This window comes from Nesoenas mayeri (genome assembly GCF_963082525.1).
Source record: "Nesoenas mayeri genome assembly, chromosome: 1".
Taxonomy (NCBI): Eukaryota; Metazoa; Chordata; class Aves; order Columbiformes; family Columbidae; genus Nesoenas; species Nesoenas mayeri.
The window spans coordinates 140,643,418-140,660,744 of record NC_137541.1 but is presented as its reverse complement, the minus strand read 5'-3'; the positions used below and the strand labels follow the sequence as shown (position 1 = coordinate 140,660,744).

The 17,327-nt window shown below is 44.6% G+C and overlaps 2 protein-coding genes across 2 annotated transcripts in view; both read left to right on the top strand.

Annotated features, from left to right (window-relative positions):
* GRAMD1C (GRAM domain containing 1C) overlaps nt 1–10,268 on the top strand; it is a gene marked incomplete at both ends in the record, with an annotated part of 55,480 nt that extends 45,212 nt beyond the window's left edge. The window contains 9 exon segments of the mRNA XM_080362084.1: nt 51–197; nt 971–1,089; nt 2,076–2,218; nt 3,922–4,025; nt 4,739–4,918; nt 6,408–6,465; nt 6,952–7,062; nt 7,918–8,023; nt 10,191–10,268. Coding sequence (XP_080218210.1) covers nt 51–197; nt 971–1,089; nt 2,076–2,218; nt 3,922–4,025; nt 4,739–4,918; nt 6,408–6,465; nt 6,952–7,062; nt 7,918–8,023; nt 10,191–10,268 — 1,046 coding nt within the window.
* Nucleotides 10,269–11,692: 1,424 nt separating this feature from the next.
* On the top strand, nt 11,693–14,943 carry ZDHHC23 (zDHHC palmitoyltransferase 23; the record flags this gene model as incomplete). The annotated part of the gene is made up of 4 exons (XM_080363935.1): nt 11,693–11,820; nt 12,237–12,935; nt 13,670–13,837; nt 14,676–14,943. The coding sequence occupies exons 1-4, from the start codon at nt 11,714–11,716 to the stop codon at nt 14,941–14,943; spliced, it is 1,242 nt and encodes a 413-aa protein (XP_080220061.1). The 5' UTR covers nt 11,693–11,713.
* Nucleotides 14,944–17,327: the final 2,384 nt, after the last annotated feature.

Genomic DNA, 17,327 nt, shown 5'->3' with positions numbered 1-17,327 from the left:
TCTTCATAATAGTGCTCTTTTCTTAACCTGATTTCTCTGCCTTTCCTTAGCAGTGAAGGAGACTGTCTCTGAGAATGATCTCTATGGGAAACTTTTTATAAACAGAGTTTTCCACATCACTGCAGAGAAGATGTTTGAAATCCTTTTTACCAATTCTCACTTCATGCAGAGGTTTTTCAATTCCAGGAGTATAGTAGGTAATATATTCTTCTCCCTTCTGTCCTTGTTGCAAAGTATCCTGAAAATTTTAGCCTCTGAGAAATATTAAATAGGGCTAAGTTGAATTTTGAATTTCTCCTTGCTTTGAAAGAATGTTGAAGCTTTAAAGTTCCATTATGAGAGAGGATATTTAGAGCTAGCCTGTTTCTTCTGTAGATCAGTCAGGTTTCAGAGTAAAAGCATTGTTTCATGGCACTACAAAACTGCACCTTAATGCCTGAATTTTGGGTAGGCTGTTAAGTCGATGCATGCTGTGGTATATTTCTGATGGCATTGTGTCCCAGAAATAGTGAAATGTGTATGGCTGGCACACAGGCAAAATCATTGCATCCTCCTAAATGATACTCACGAGCTTTAATTTTCTGGATGAGTAAATTTTGTTCACTGAGATCATAAGAACAGAAAATTAAGTCAAGGAAGGCAAAGTGACAAAAGCTTTTGATAATGTTAAATGAATCTATTCAACTTTAAACAAATGGGAAATGACATTATTTCATTTAATTGCTTATTCTTTTCCCCACCTTCAAGTCTCTTTCAGTAGACTCAGGTTCAGTTACTTAGTACCTCGCCTTTGTTGGTCAGTGAACTAGTTTCCCCCTTTCCTGCAAAAACTGCAACCATTTGGAATCCTTTTTCCGTCTGTCTCCCCACTACTGTTCTTAAACTGTTAAGGTATTAAAGGGTAGAGATAATGCCTTTTAGATAGTCTGCATATGAGATTTTACATAATTTTATATGATTTCTCATCTAGATGCTGTATCAACCCCTTGGAATAGAGATTCCAGTGGCAATCAGTTGAGGACTTTGACGTACACTGTAACAATTAACAATCCACTTTGTGGGAAGTTCACAACTGCAACTGAAAAGCAGGTACTGTGTGCATGTGTCTGTGTTTGGTGCCCTTCAAAGCAAGGCAGAAGTCGACTCTATGATCTGTCAGATCTGACCATGGATTAGAGTTTACTGAGATGAATGTGGATCTGCAGTTTAAATGTAGTATCTCTAAGGGTAGCTTGCTGCCCCTCTCATCATTAGTGAGCAAATAGTGATGAAATCCAAGAGGCTTTCTGTCTTTACAGATGGTTGTAAACTTCTCCCACAAAGTCTGTGGGGAAAATTATAAACATCTTTTATGAATTGGTGGGTGAAAAGATTCAGTGAAATGCTTTGTGTCTTCTTCTGGGCTCCCCAGTATAAGAGAGAGAGATGGAGAGAGCCCAGTAAAGGGCCACTGAGATGATGAAAGGACTGGAGCTTCTAATGTGAGAAACAGCTGAGAGCTGGGACTGTTCAGCCTGGAGAAGAGATGGCTTGGGAGGGGCTCTTACAATGTATATAAGTATCTGAAGGAAGGGTGCAAAGAAGACTGAGCCAGGCCTTCACCTCCAGAGGCCACATCTTTCAGTGGTGCCCAGTGAAAGGACCAGAAGCGATAGGCACAAACTGAAATACAGGAGGTTCACTCTGAACATCAGGAAACGCTTCTTTATTGTGAGGGTGATGGACCACTGGAACATGTTGCCCAAGGAGGCTGTGGAGTTTGCATCCTTGGAGATACTGTAAAGCTATCTGAATATGGTCCTGGGAACCAGCTCTAGATGGCCCTGCTTGAGCAGGTTGGACATGGTGACCACCAGAGGTGCCTTCCAATCTCAGCCATTCTGTAATTCTGCTTTGGGAAAGGTCTCACAGGTCAGTCTCAAAGAAGAGCTGTGGTCATGAGTCAGTGGCATGCTCCTGTTCACTTGAAGTTGGTTGATCCTAGCCTAAGGAATTTGGGCTGAAAGATTAAAAAAAAAAAAAAAAAATCAGGTACTGTGAATATACCTCCTTATTTTTATTTTCTTTTATGGTAGATCCTGCATAAGCAGAGCCAGAAAGGTCAGTCTTATCAGGTTGATGCTGAGATACTGACCCATGATGTCCCCTACCATGATTATTTCTACACTGTGAACAGATACTGCATCAGCCGCACATCCAGTCACAAGTGTCGATTACGGTGAGCATGAGGGGTGCAGAGTGGGAGGGGAGAAGCCAAGGCACGTGTGTTACAGGTTGCTTAAGTGTGCTTATCAAAAGATCTGCCAACAGCATAGAGAGGGTCAGTTTTTCTTGAAGCTGAGGACTTCTGAAAAATAAGCTTTGTTTATCTCTTGTCACATGTGTGCTATATTTGGATCTCATTAATTCAGTGAGAAACAAACTCTTGTGTTGACTCTGAGGTATAGAGCTTATCTCCAAGACTCAACTGGGTTCTCACCAGCCCTGTGTTTTCAAGTGCAGCTGTGTGAGCGGGATAAATTGTAATAAAACATCTCAGGTAGTTCCAGAGTTTCCCAGGTGTCCTTGCTAAGGCCCTGCAGAGGAGGATGGTTTCACAGGAGGGGGCAGAAAAGATAGAACATATGTACGCTTGCAGGGAGAGTACTCAAGTGAATCAGTCTTCATTATTAAACTCTGCCTAGGTAGAGGAGTCTTAAAAGGCATTTCCCTTTCCTCTCCTGTTTGTTGAAAATGCCTGAAGCAATCAAGTTCCATGGTCAGCGCATTTGCATGACTTTCTGACTATGTAATCCTTGGTAGTTTTTGTGCTGTCTTCAGGCTTCCACCAGTACCAAAGAAAGGTAAGCAAGCCCAGATTTTATTCTGGCTTATCTCAGGCTTTTTATAGAGTGCTGAAGACTCCCACTCTTCTCAGAGGAGAAGGGAAGAAAGGTCTTGGAACAACTGTTCTGGATGATTTTTCTTTGAGTGAGTCATTTTTTCTCTTTGAGGGCTGTATTTATTTTATCTGAGACACATGGCAGCCCTAGGGTAAGAGTAAAAATCTAGGTTTCAATGTGGTGTACAGAGCATACATGTAAGAGAACAGAAGGCACATACTAGTGTTACAGCTGGCTTTATTATATTGTGTTTAAAATGGCTCCAAAACTCTATTTGAAAGATGCTGCTTTGTTAGACTAGAAGCACAGTGGACTTTGATTTGGGTGATTATTTGGAAATGTTGAAAAAAGTTTTCTAGGACAGTCAGTGTTCTTGACTTAAACAAATAAAAATCACAGGCTATCCTTTTGTCCTTTAAGAGCTTTGGGATTCATTCAGTTGTTAAAAGCAGCGCTCTGGAATATTCTACTCAAAATAATTTCTATTCTGGAAGCATTATTGATTAGCTTGACCTGTGTAATTGCAAGGTAGGAATGTTACTTCCCTTCTGCCATGCTCACAGAAAGACATTTTAATTTCTTTCTAGTCAGGGTCGAAAGAGCACTTGGTGTGAGCGGTGGTAGTGAATTTCACCTGCTGTCTTTGTGGTGCCCATGTAATACATCATGTGTACACACAGAGTAAAAAGCAGGACTTTATAATCTGAAGGTCTGAAACCTATTTTAAATATACATCAAAATGAGAACACTTCAGAGGAGAGAAGTCCTCTCCTAGTCTGAGTCTGAAGGAAAAAATTGAAAATGTTTTCCATAATTTGAACATTCGGATCTCCTGAAGCTTTAGCTAGATGTTTTTTTTGCTGCTGTCTGTCTCTTGCCTTGCTTCAGTGTCAGTGCTATCCAGTTGGAAAGCCAAGGCAGTTCCAGTTGGTATTTTAGATTATGAACATAAGATAGAGGCCTGCTTCTGATAAATGATTTCTGCTATCACTGTGCTACCTAGAAAAGCACTCTTTCACTATTGCATTCTGGTTTTCAGGGTTTCTGCAGAAGTGAGGTACAAAAAACAGCCTTGGGGTCTTGTCAAGTCTGTAATTGAGAAGAATACTTGGGGAGGAATACAGGAAAACTTCCAACAACTTGGTGAGGCATTTTCTTCTTTGGTAGAGTAAGGAGGAGTCCTTTCCTGTGTATGTTTTAGTGTCTGTCAGACTTGATTCCTTAAAGAATGGTTTGAAAGGAAGGCAACACCAAAGGAATCTCCAAGTCAGAAGTTCCTGTCATCAATATATCTGTCAGTTCCAGGATGTAAAAGAAGCCTTGTAACTTAATGCTAACAAGGAGCTCTTGTATGCCTTGTCATAACTGGTTTTTGAATGAACCATGAGGAGCAGCAGGGAAGCTGTTACCCTCAACTACATGTGCCTGTCTTTAAGTATTTCCTTGACTGTGAGAATGAGAAGAGATGGAGTGGCACTTGGCAGGCTCCCTGGCTGTGTCTGTTACCAGCCTGCCCAGTCATGGCTGCAGGCTCGCAGTCTAACACAGTTCCTAGTCTCAGTCTAACAGTGTCGTGAAGTGCTCCTACAACTGCTGTCTGATGTAGCATTAAACAATCCTGCGTAGGCTGAACGTACACTGTATCTGAAAAGTGTACTAAGTGCTGTCTAGCAAATAGGACAGGTACTATAGGTCAGGGTGTAGTTTATGTTAATTACCTACTTCACTTCGTAGAAGGTGCACTTATTCCTCTCACTGCCATGCTCCATATCTCACAGTTTAAGTCTTCAGTGCCAAGGCTTTTCAGTTTTCCTTTTGAAACTTCAGTAACATTTTTTTTTTTTTTTTCAATGCAGAATCAGATCTCTTAATGGAGGAGTATGCACTTAATCAGTCCATAGAAGACTCTGGTAAATTAGTTGCCCTGAGACGAAGGCGACGTACTTTACACCGGAGTCTGGCAGAATCGCTTCCCAAACGTTCTTCCCAACACTCCTCTAGTGACATGGGAGTAGAGTCCCAGGGCAGTATAATAGGTAGGAGCTTTTATATGAAGTGTTTTCCAAAACATGTGTTGAAAAAAGTTTAACTTGTAAAATAGTGCAAAAGTAACACTTGTGTGTATATTACTCTCATTGTCTTTAATTGGTGTGACAGCAAATGCTTTGGTGTGTTTAGGCTTGCATAAAATACATTTGGAGCATGCATAGTCACTTTTACCATGAGTATCTCATTAAATCAAACCTAATCTCACACTCTGTTTTTAAAGCAAACAAAAACCAAGACACTGTGCCTGCATAGGATTGAAAATTAAGTAGAATCAGAAAGAAATTTAATCTTTGTGAAGTTGTTGAGAAAATGCTTTATTTCTTCAAATAACTGAACATGCAACTCATGAGTTGATTTAACTTAAACTGTCACTTGCCTCTTGATCCTATCATCTCTTATTTGATTGTGTTTTTTTTTTTTTTAATATATTAAAGAGTCCATTTCCTGTCTGCTTCTGTAATTTCTGCATCACTGAAGCATTTCTTGCAGTTCCACTGCCACTAGGCATGGCAGACTTGGACACTGGCATATGGAATATTAGGTACACCTGCAGTGATGAGGAACACGCACTAATGTGTACCAGAGAATGGTGGATTTTGTGACACAAGTTGAATTGTAAACACTAAAGTAGGAAGAAAGTGCTCTTTCCTAAAGGGGAAGGCAACACAGATTATTTGGATCAACAGCATGTGTAATGGACCCTTTACCTAACTGAGATTACTTCCTGATCACTTAATTTTGCTACCGCTGCTCCACCTTCTCAGGTGAGCGTGTCTGTCTCTGTAGTTTTCATGCATGGCCTTTGTCCAGGGTGGGAAATGTGAATGTAAGGAACCATTATAGGAGAACAGGTAATTATTATTTAAAGATCAGACTGTCCATAGTAGAAGGTGACTGCTGCTCAGTTTGGAGAAGATATTCACACCTCCTCTCCCTCACTAGTGTCTGGTCCCTGTTGTCTGAGGACTAGCAGATATTCTTTTGGAAGACTGGCTTCAGGTCTTCAGCCAGTAAGGATGAGACAAGTTACAGGAGAACTTGATTTGACATTGTGTGTCAGAAAGACTGATGTGGGCAGAAGAACAAGCAGAAGAGAACCACTATATAGCCTGTGTCTGCTTGTGTGTGATTAGCAGTGTATGCTTTGAATGAGTGTTTGGATGCACTGTAGCCTACTCATGCTATCTAGGTTTAATGTGAGTGTGCTCCAGTGCTGTGTTTTACCCAGCATACTGGGGTATGGGGAATCCTGCTCCTGACGGAAGAGCCTGACTGTCCAGCTGTCCAAGATGACTGCAAAAATGCCTTGGTGAATGTTGGAGATGATCTCGTGCACCCACATGATCTGTTATTTTTTTCCATCAGAAGCTGTTGAACTATTCTGTCTGAAATGCTGGGCACTGGCATGTATCTGCAGGCATCCTTTAGGAATGTTCTTCAGTACTTTTTAACCTCCTTCTCTTCCATGCCCTATAGGAAGGAAAAGAGATGCTGTAAGTAGGACCACCACCATCATTGTAGTAATGAGTGTCTTGTAAGTACTCACTTGCATTAAAATGTGGCTTGACTCAAGCTCATCTTGGTTTTCATCTGTATTTGTACCTCACTTGCATGTTAACATTGCATGTAGGATGATAGATCCTAACTTAGTTTGAATGGAGCACTTGGGTATAGGAGGGGAATGGATTGACTTAGTGACACATGGAATGAAAATGCTGACTTGCCAAACCAGTCTACCTTGCAGGTTTACTTAGGCCTGATCCTATTAAAAAGTCTAGAATTTACTCTTTCCTCATTTTAAAAGTTCCAAGAGGAGACACTGTTGTCATTCCTATATGTTGCTATTGCACAGCTTAATACTAGCTACTAAGAAATGTTTGAATAAATCTTTTTCAGTATAGCACCTTTTTCCTCCCAGAAGGATTCTGTTTTCTTAGCTATTTTTATCCCAGATGTTGTTTCTGTAGCATTGCAACCAAAACTGTTACAGGACTTGATTTTTGTTCTCTTCTCTTTACAGTTTGCTGCTCTTGGTCTTGCTGAATATAACACTGTTTCTCAAACTGTCAAAGATAGAGCATGCGGCTCAGTCTCTCTATCATGTCCAGCTTCAAGAAGAAAGCTCTTTGAAGTAAGTTGAATTCACAATCTTTGCATTCTTTCTTCCTCACCTTATGTGAGAATCTGATCTAAATAAATAAATTTTGAACAGTGAAGCTCTCAATGGTAAGTTTTCAAAAGCTGCTGAGGCTAGCTGGTCTTCTGTGGTCTATGCTGATATCCAGTGATGTGTCTGCATCTTGCAGTAATAAATTTGTCCTTTGATAAGCTGTTTTTTGAGGGAGCGTTAACCTTAGCTGGCATTTATCACCCTGCTGTAACTCATCTTCTATGAATATCATAGTGCTGATCACAGACCCCAAGTGCTTGCTGCATCCTATGTGAACCAGTGTGGTCTCAGATGTAATGTTAAAGATGAAATTAGCTTTTTAGCCTCTTTCTGTGAGTCTGCTACTAAAACTTCTCTCTCCCTCAAACTTCCATGTTAAGTGCCTTTTGTATTCAGACACATGGAAGAGGCTCAGATGTTGCTTCCTCTCTTGAATATGGTATTGGCAAACAAGTTACAAACCATAACCTGATCTTGAGTGTGGAAGCTTGTGTGGTGACCTCCCATAGTGATCACCTTGGAACTGATTAGAGTAACTCTCTTCATAAGAAGGATGTTGCCCTCTGAAGTGTGAGAACTTACATTGTAGGCATCATGTAAGCTCATTTGTCTGTGGCAGCCATTGTCTACAGAGGTCCAAGGCAGTATTTGCAAGGCAACAGGAAATGAAATTCAACTGCAGGCAGCTTTTTATGTGGCTTTTGGAAAAGGATGCTTTTGGCAATGGCAGAGCAATGGTGGCAGATAGCAGTTGCTTTTAGAAAAGACATGGAGGTACTTGTTTCAGGTTTCTGATGTAACCTCAATCTCTTTCAGTATATCCCCAGAAATGGTATCAAAAGAGGAGATCCCTCAGTATAATAAGGAACAGGTTAAACACGTGAAGGGAGTTTTGAGAGACTCAATTGAAATGCTTGAGCAGGTAAGTTTGCTAGTCTTTCCCGGTGATATTTGTGTTTCTCAGCAATTCAGTTTTTCTCCCTTAGGACATCATAGCTTTTGTTTGAAGCCTTCTAGTGCTAACTGAAGTTTTCATGACTTTTTGACCTGTTTTGTACTAGGCTTGAATTTGGTACATAGGTAATGTTCATGTTTCTGATGTTTTGGGTTGGGGTGTTTGGTTTTTTTTTGGGGGGGGGGGACTAAGATTAAATATTCATGTCAATTTTCTTAAACCTGTCAAGTACCTTTATTGATGAGATGTGCTGCTACAGTTCTGAATTGTGACAAAGCAAAGACTGGAGTAATACAAAACAGATCCTCTCTTCTAAGAAGACTCAAAACATAGCGAAGTATTTGCCCACCTCGTTATGGGGTTTCTTCATTCAGACTTACCCTGGCTTTTCCTCCCCATTAGTCTTCTAGATATTGGTGAGAGCTTCGCTTAGCTTTGTGTCAAGGTTTACTGCAAGGCAAAAATAAACTATGGCAGATGGCAGAGCTAGGAGCTGATGTGGCTCCAGCAGCTGCAGGGCAGGCACCCAGAAGTCCTGGTGGGACTTCACAGCAAACCAGAAACTGGATGCAGGAATGCAGGGTCTCAGACCTAAGGTTGCAGGCAGACAAGAAGGGTCCTCTCTAGATGCTGGCCATGGTCAAAGAGAGTGAGACCCTTGTGATCTCTCTCTTATATAGGGTGTGTGACGTTTATGAGATGGAATACTCAGTTTGTAAGTTTTAGTCATCTATTCTGTCTGCCCCTCCTCAAACATGCCCCTCTCAGTTATGGGATGTTATCAGAATTCTTGGCTGTCATAGCAAGAAATCTAAACATGAGCTTCTTCAGCACTGCATTGGTCATCTTATCAGTCTTCGGAGTACAGTATCTGAAAAACATGCAGGCAAAAATTCAGGAAAGTGCAGTTACTTAGAAGAACTTAGCTGAAAGGAAAATTCACTAAAAGAGAAGCTGGTCTTGTTTTTAACAAAACAGGGACACCTTGGTATCAATGAGCCACCCAATCTCCAGTAAAAAAATAAAATCTACAGATTGTATGTTTCTGAGCAGCTTTGTAGCTATGGAGTTAATCTTCCTCCTTCCCAGTAATTTACACTTCCTGGTTCTTAGATACTACAAACACTATATTTAAAAAAATGAGGTAGTTGAATGCTGTTGTGTCCCTCTAATCTGGAAGTCCAGGACTGGCAAACCCCTAGGCTGAAATTTCAATTCAGTAAGGGAGGGACAGTAAATTCATACTTTGTTGGGTTTTTTTTTACTTACAGCCTATGAATGTTCTGATTTTTAAATTCTGTTATTAAATCTTAAAATGTGACAGAAGAAATTATTAGATTAGGAAAGCTGTGGGGGAGTTCACATGTACCTTTATCCATCACCAGTTTGCTCTGTGTTCTCCCACGCAGTAAAGGAGAGTAGAAAAAGAAGCCATTTTTGATACTTCTCATTCAGAGGTGTCTCTGCACACAAAATTTTTATTAATCTATTAACCACTTTGATCACAACTTGAAAAAGCTTAAGTGCTGGAAATTTCCCTCTAGAAAGGAATTTCCTGGTTTCCATGCCCTTTTCAGTTTCTCTGCTTACTACCCAAAAAAATCACAATTCTGAGGTGTTAAACTGCCTTCTGAACAGTGTTTAAAAAAAAAAAAAAAGTGATAATTCAGCCACCTTTTTCTTCTCAACACTTTTGTCTGGAAGTCATGACACATCTTAGTGCCTGTTATCTTGTGTTTTCTGAGGGTTGTCAATAATATAAATACACTTTGTGCACCAAAATGTGCTGGGAGGGCCAGGTATTAAAATAAAATTCATGCTTTGCTGGCATGTTCCTTAGCGTATTTGCTATGTTAACTGTGACTAAAAATGACTGGGGTGGCTTATCTTCTGCACTATTGTCTGGCATGGAATTAAGACTCTGTCATCCTCAACTGTTGGCAATTAGAAACTGTACTGAATATCGTTGTTAGGAGAACACAGTAAGGCAACTGTTTATAGAAACAGGGAGGTGGAAATTGCATGAACTCTTTAAAAGAAAAAGAGGAGGGAAATGTTATTTTCCTCATATCACTCACCTATGCAGCACACTAACTTAAATAATTAGGAGGGTACGATGGTTATATCTTTACAGCTGAAGATGTCCCTTTCCATGCTGCAAAGAAGCTTTGACCACTTGAACAGGACACAGAGCAGCAAGACGGAGAGTTAATACCCACATCAGAATGTCAGAAGAAAAGATTTGTGTGTGAGGACTTGTGGAGTAGGGATTGTGCCTGTCACCTTCGGACTCTTTACTATTTGGCTTAAAAGCTACACAGAATAAAGGTTTCTGAAAGAAGTAAGCTGGGTTCTGCATTCCCGTAACTTGGAGATCTGTCTCTGCTGTCAGCACAGATTCCTGGGGAGGCTGGCTTATGAGCAGTGTGGAGGTCTCGGATCCTGTGGTGAGTGAGGGAAGTCAGTGGTACTGTTGAGAAGTAGATCTGCACATTTCAGAGGAGGGGAGAACACCCTCAGCAGAGAGCTGGGCTTGTCTTTAATGAAATCTCAGCTTTTTATGTTCACTTAAATGACCATCAGTGAAGAGCATTTTGAAGAAAAAAAAAACAACAGGTAGTGGTTTCAAAGCCACAAGAATTTTACATGCGTGGGTTTTTTTTTAGCTATGCGGACCTTGTAAAACAAGTCACTGTCTTTAAGGATGACTATTTTTAAGATTAATTAACTGAAGAGGAAAAATGCTTGCTACCTCTTTGCTAAATCTCTCACACACTGTGAGCTTTGGCAGACTGCCTTCTGTCATATGTTTCTAGCTCTCCCAGAGAAATTTCAGCCCTCAGTATTTTCCCTCCATCAAGAGCTGCTCTACAGTTCTTTACCAGGGTGTGCCCGCTGACGATGAAACCCCTTTTCTTCTGCCTTCAAGCGTTTTCTAGGCAGACGAACAAAAATTGAAAGCAGGGGAAACTGCAGCTTCCTTATGGGCTCAGACCATGGCTGGTATTGTGCAAACAGCCCGGCTGCTCTCTCTGCAGCCCAAGGTAGGGTAGGTGAGGAGGAGGGGGCCAGAGTCCTGAAAGGCAGGGTCCTGGGGTGACACCCCACATAGGGTTGGTGGCTGTTTGTGCTAGGTGGGAAACTTTTCCCCAGCTATGCATGTCCACAGCCTTGTTTCCCCTGCCTGCGGAGGGGTCGGCGGGGCTGGGTCGAGGTCTCTTCCCGGCTGCGGAAGGTGGTGTTGGTGGGACCTACCCCCTCAATGCGCTGTCCCTCGCTGCCTCATGCAGCCGCCACCTGTTGCGCTGGCCCTTTAAGCCAGGTGCTACCGCGTCACAGCCAGCCCCGCCCCTCCCGGGCAGGCATTGGGCCATTCCGCCGTCAGGTGGATGTGCCCGGGGCGGGAGGGGGTGTCCCTCACTCGCACACCTCCGCTTTCGGGAGACGCTCGGAGCGCGGGCGGCCAATGGCGGCCGGGCTCTGCACGGAGAGGGCGGGGCCGCTGTGGAGGAGGCGGTGGCGGGTGCGAGGCACCTGCAGCTGGGAAAGGGGCGGGGCGGGGCGGCAGCCGCGGCGGCGCTGCCGTGCGAGCCGCGTCCCCGGCCCGGCGGCGGCTGAGGGAGGCTGGCGGGGAAGGGCGCGGCGGGGTGGGCGGCGATGGACGAGCCTCTCTGCTGCTGCGAGTACGTGGACCGGCGGGGCGAGAGGAACCACCTCGCGGCGTGCTGCTGCGACTGCGAGGACCTGGACGAGGGCTGCGAGAGGTAAGGGCTCCGCGACCCCAGCCCCGCCGGGCCCCCGGCCTCCTTCAGCACCGCCTGGCTGCCTGACGCCTTCCCAGCGGGGGCTCTGGGCGTCCCCTCGCCTCGCGTGAAGCCCCGTGGGCAGCCGTTGCCCCTCGCGAACAGCCGTTGCCCCTCGCGAACAGCCGTTGCCCCTCGCGAACAGCCGTTGCCCCTCGCGAACAGCCGTTGCTCCTCGAGAACAGCCGTTGCCCCTCGCGAACAGCCGTTGCCCCCTGAGGGGAGAAGATCCGCACGCCGCTTCTCGGGAAGCTGGACGGAAGAGAGGGAAGGGGGAGGCGGGCGGGGGCCGCCCCGGGACGGGCTGCAGGAGCGGGACGAGGCAGGGGAAGGGCCTCGGGTGCCAGTCCGCGTGTGTGCTTCCCCCCCGAAAACAGGTGGCTGACATGCAGATCCTTGCCCCCGGGAGCGCTGGGGAGAATCGCCGACACCGTGGCGGACCGGCTGCGGGTCCCGTGGTTCGCCGGGGCCGTGAAGATCAACGTCAGCCTCGTGCCGCCGCTGGTTCTGCTGCCCGTCTTCCTCCACGTTGCCGCCCTGCACTTCCTTCTGGGGCTCATCATCTTGACATCGCTGCCCGTGGTGGTGCTCTGGTATTACTACCTCACCCACAGGAGGAAGGAACGGACTCTCTTTTTCTTGAGCCTGGGGCTCTTCTCCTTGGGCTACATGTACTACGTGTTTCTCCAGGAGGTGGTTCCTCGAGGCCACGTGGGGTTTTCCCAAGTGGTCGCTCTCACCTGTGGGTTAATTCTTATGCTTGCAGCCCTGTCTCGAGCTAAGAAAGACCCCGGCTACATTCCCATCCCAGCAAGCAGCGATAAGTCATCACACCAGGATTTACCCAAGAGTGTTAGAGGAAGCTGCAATGGGCTCCATGGCGTCACCACCTCAGGACCTGCCAGCAACCGTGCTGTGAATGGGGAGGCCAAAGGCTATTCCAGGATGTCAGCTGAGGAGCTGGAAGGTGTGAAAAAGGATTGGTGTGCTAAATGCCAGCTGGTCAGACCAGCCCGAGCAGGGCACTGCCGGCTTTGTGGCAGGTGTGTAAGGAGACTGGACCATCACTGTGTCTGGTAAGTTTTGGACTGCGAAGGCTACATGTATTCCCTTCTTTTTTCTTTTTTTTGTCTGTCTTTTAAGTTAGCTGTCAAACAGGGTTGCTGCATTTTTTAAAGAATGGTATCCCACTTAAAATAGACAAAATTGTTTTTTGTTAAGTGAGATGACCTGATAACTTCTACAACGTACTTCAAAATTGCCTCTGGTTCTCTACTGGGATTTTTTGTGTGTTTGTTTGTTTGTGTGGCTTTTATTGGGGGTTTTTTGTGTGTGTGTGGTGGTTTTTGGTTTTTTGTTGTTTGTTGTTGTGGTTTTTTTTTTTTTTTTTGTTTTGGTGGTGGTTGTTTTTGGTTTGCTTTTAAGACTTGGTCTGTGGAGCACTAGCAATTCTGCAGTTAGCTTGCATTAGTGCTCTCCTGGGGCAAGGGAACCCAGAGCTGCCTGTGGTCATGCAGTACTGGAACCAAGGAGCAGTAGGGTATAGATATGTCTCAGTAAAGGATATTACACTTGGTAAACTTTGAGGTAAACGGTCCACCACCATTACCTTACTAGTCTATTCACTTGTGCCTGTAACCTTCCTATAAAAAAGCTATACAGCTTCTTTGAATGTGTTTCAAAGTTATGAGCCTGTGTTGTATAGAAGGACCTTGAAAATTAGGTTCTCTTTTGGCTGCTGGGGGGAGGAGACAGGGTAAGCGAGCTTCTTTTCTTTTTAAGCAAAATAATATCTTCTTTCCTTTTGGAGGATTAACAGCTGTGTAGGGGAGCAGAACCACCAAGCGTTCATCCTTGCACTCTCCTTCTTCATGCTCACCTCTGTTTATGGGATAACATTGACCCTGCACACCATCTGCAGGGGCCGAACTCCATTTGTGGCATTGTTCTACTGCCCTGGGGCCTATTCTGACTACAGGTGAGATGTCTGTCTGGGAGAGAGGTGGGGTGGGAATGGGCTTGGTCAGGCAGCTTAGCTCTTCTTTTTCATTCTGTGCTTTAGGCCAGTGCTGTTGACTGTCAAACCTGACCAAAAAGCACTCACTAAAAGTTCTGGAAAGCAGGATATATTACTGCTCTGTCAAGGTGGGGAGCCTGAGACTTGGAGAGAGCACACCATTTATTTGGAAAAAGTTGTTGGAGGAGCTGAGATATGAAGTCTTTATTTATTGTGTCCTATACATATACACCCTTAAATATGTTTGCCCTCCGGCTGCAGGTAACGTTGTGACATTTTGAAATCCGTGTGCTGTCTCTTTCTCTCGTCCCTCACTGTTTATCTAGTGACTGTCCCTCTGAATTATCTTGCTTAGAACAGACAGTGTTGATATGCCTTGTCTGGCAGGGAGGGTGGTGAGAAGTGTTGGACATGAGTTCAGAGACTGGCGCTACCACCCGTGTGCAGAGTACACTAGCACAAGTGACTCTACCTGCTGTACTCCATTTCACCATCTATCAAATGGGAGTATCATGTCCTTAAATAAGGACTGAGTACTTTTACAACAGTAAGAAGCTAGATAGCGCGATAGCAATGTGCAAGAGTAGCTCTGGTAGCGCCAAAAGCTCTCATTAAGTAAGCCCTACAGCTTTAATTTTGAGGAAGCCTTTGAGGATTATCTGATGAAAGCAGCAAAGTGAGATCACTGTGACAGATGTAGACAGGAATTTGAAAGGAGAGTGATTACCAGGGAAAGTCACTGTAAAGCAGCTGCTCCAAAACTAAATGGCTTCCTTCCCATCTTTTTCCCTGCTGCCAGCTCTGCTCTGTCGTTCACCTGTGTGTGGTACTGTGCCATTGTAACAGCTGGCATGGGATACATCCTCGTTATCCAGCTGTTGAACATCAGCTACAACATGACCGAGAGGGAAGCTCGGCTGGCTCTGCGGGACAACACTGGGCGCAGGCTCCTGGGTGGGTTAGTGATAGACACTGGCCAGTATAACAGGGGTTTCTTACGCAACTGGGGCCATTTCCTGAGCCTGGGATCTTCTCCTCCACAGCACTCTGCTGAAGACATCGTGTGACACCCTTCTTTCTGCAGATGATGTTGACTGACTTTCTTTTGGAGGGGAACGGTCCCTTCCACTAGGACTCCCTCCTCCCACACCCTTTCTTTGTGGTCAGTGTGTGGACTGCCTATCCCATCAATGACCTCATCAGAAGCTCTCCCAGACAGAATGGTTCTTCCTGTGCTGTCCGCCAGCAATGGGATGCAGAAAGCAGTAAGCCATATGCATAAACCTGGAGAGAAGGAGCCTGATGCCTTTTTCCACTGTGCAGAACTTTGTGCAGCTCAGTCCAGCAGGAAGAAGAGCAAGCACATGGTTTTGAGAACTTGAGTTTTCATTAGGTGTGAACTCTGGCATCGAGAACTCACTGCTGGACTTCACAGGGTGCACTGATTCTTGCAAAGGCTAAGGAATAACTGGCTCGTACCCATGTGTGACACTTTAGAGATGTCAGGAGGGTGAGCTTTTGATACATATAATAAATGGACCACTGCAGAAGCCAGGATTTTTGGCTAAAAGAGGCTGTCTAGGCAGCCGCTGAGTAGCTCCCTCCTTTATGGTGCATTGTTGTTTTGTTTTGTTTTTCTTTTTTTCTATTCAATCTAGCTGCACACATGCTTTTATTAAGTGCCTTTGTGAGCAACATTCCTGTAGGGCTTTGTAAGACCCATTCACCTCCTTACAGCATCCCTCTCTAGTCCAACTGAGTAAGAAGGCACTGTTACCTTTGATCTTGTAATTTTTTCTGCAAGCTTGGTCTGCGTTGGTCTGAGGACTTGTCTCGTTTCCACCTAAGATGCAGAAGCAGAGGGAAGAACCTTTTCACAGCTGCTGATGATTTTAGATGTGTGTGCAGCATGCACAGATCATACCTATGCCTGATTCCAGTTGTGTGGCAGGCAGCTGAGGGATGATGGCCGAGTGCATTATCTCTGAAGAATGGATGGATGGTGCATGGTGCCAAAAGGTAGTGTTGGGGGTGTCCCTTGAGATCCCTGCCATATTTGGTGTGTGTGCTCCTGATTACATGTCCTAGTTTAAGGTGAAGACCACATCCCTCTTTGCATTGTTCCCTTGTGTAACCAGCAGATAATTGAGGAGCAGTTGCACTTGGAATATGGCTGTGCAGAAAGAGTTACTGACTTACTGAGTGTCCCTCTTACCCTTTTTTACTCTGTGAGCAATCTTTTATAAGGAGGTAAAGGGGACACCTCTCTTGCTTCCTGCATCTAACCAGACACACCAAGGTTTATGACCACTTTCCTGGTCCTAATGTGAAGAAAAAGGCACCCAGCTGGACTGTGCTAACTGTTCCTCTATGACCTGACTGTTTGGAGCTTGGAGCCTGACCACAGGAGTTGAAATTGATACAGAGACCTTGCTTCCACATGAGTTGTCTGTAAATGTTTCCATGTCACATACTCTTTGGTGGCGCCTGCTGAGATTAATTGGAGCTTGGCAACCCTGGAGGCAGGGATGGTGTTGGGCTAGCAGGTTCGTCATCTTCTCGGATCTCATCCTGCTCATGCTTGGGAAGATAAGGCAGAATGACCTCCTAGGCTAAACAAAACCCCTGCAGTGGAGGTAGCCAACCCCTCTGTACCTGTGAGTTACATATGTAGAAATCAATTTTGCACCCATGAGCTGAACGAACTCTGGGAGCATTTATAGCTTGGAGATAAGTGGTTTCTCAGAGTCCTGCTACTCCTGGCTGTGAGAGAGCAGAGCAGATCGCAGATTTTTTTTCTGGCAGTGCCTGATGCCATTATGCTCACTTTCTCTCGCAGGCAGAGTTTGGTTACCACTTTGCAACCTGTCTGTCCATACAGCCTTGTTCCTTGTCTCTTAGTGAGCTCTGGCACAGGAGGTTTCATTTGAACTGCTTACACTGAGACTCTGTGGACTTTGGAATGCAGATTAGAAATAAAGGACTTTGGATTAATGTAACCATTCCATACCTTGATCAAGCCTGCTCCAGTATAGCGGGGGTAAAATACTAAAATAAGTTTTATTTTTACACTTACTCCAGAGGGAACTGGAACCATTCAGGACACTGAAAGGGTTGCAAGGCTGGGTCTTTTTTAGGAGGAGAATGCAGTGCTGATTCCCCAGTGAACAGGAAGTTAATGTGGCTGTAATCTGCCTAGCAATGGTGACTTCTTTAAGGACATGGCTTTTGTTTACCGTCCTGGCTTCTTCCTGAGAGGATATACCTTGTGAATGCCTTGGGAGATGGGAAGCATAAAGTAACAGGATACCCAAAAGGTATCTGAAACGTCGGAAGAGTAGTGAGCATCAGATGCATTCTTTGGAGTTCTCCTTTTAATAGCCCAGAGAATTATCCAGAAACTCTTGAAGGGTAACACTCCCTTTTGCACTTATAGCAAGTGCAGATTATT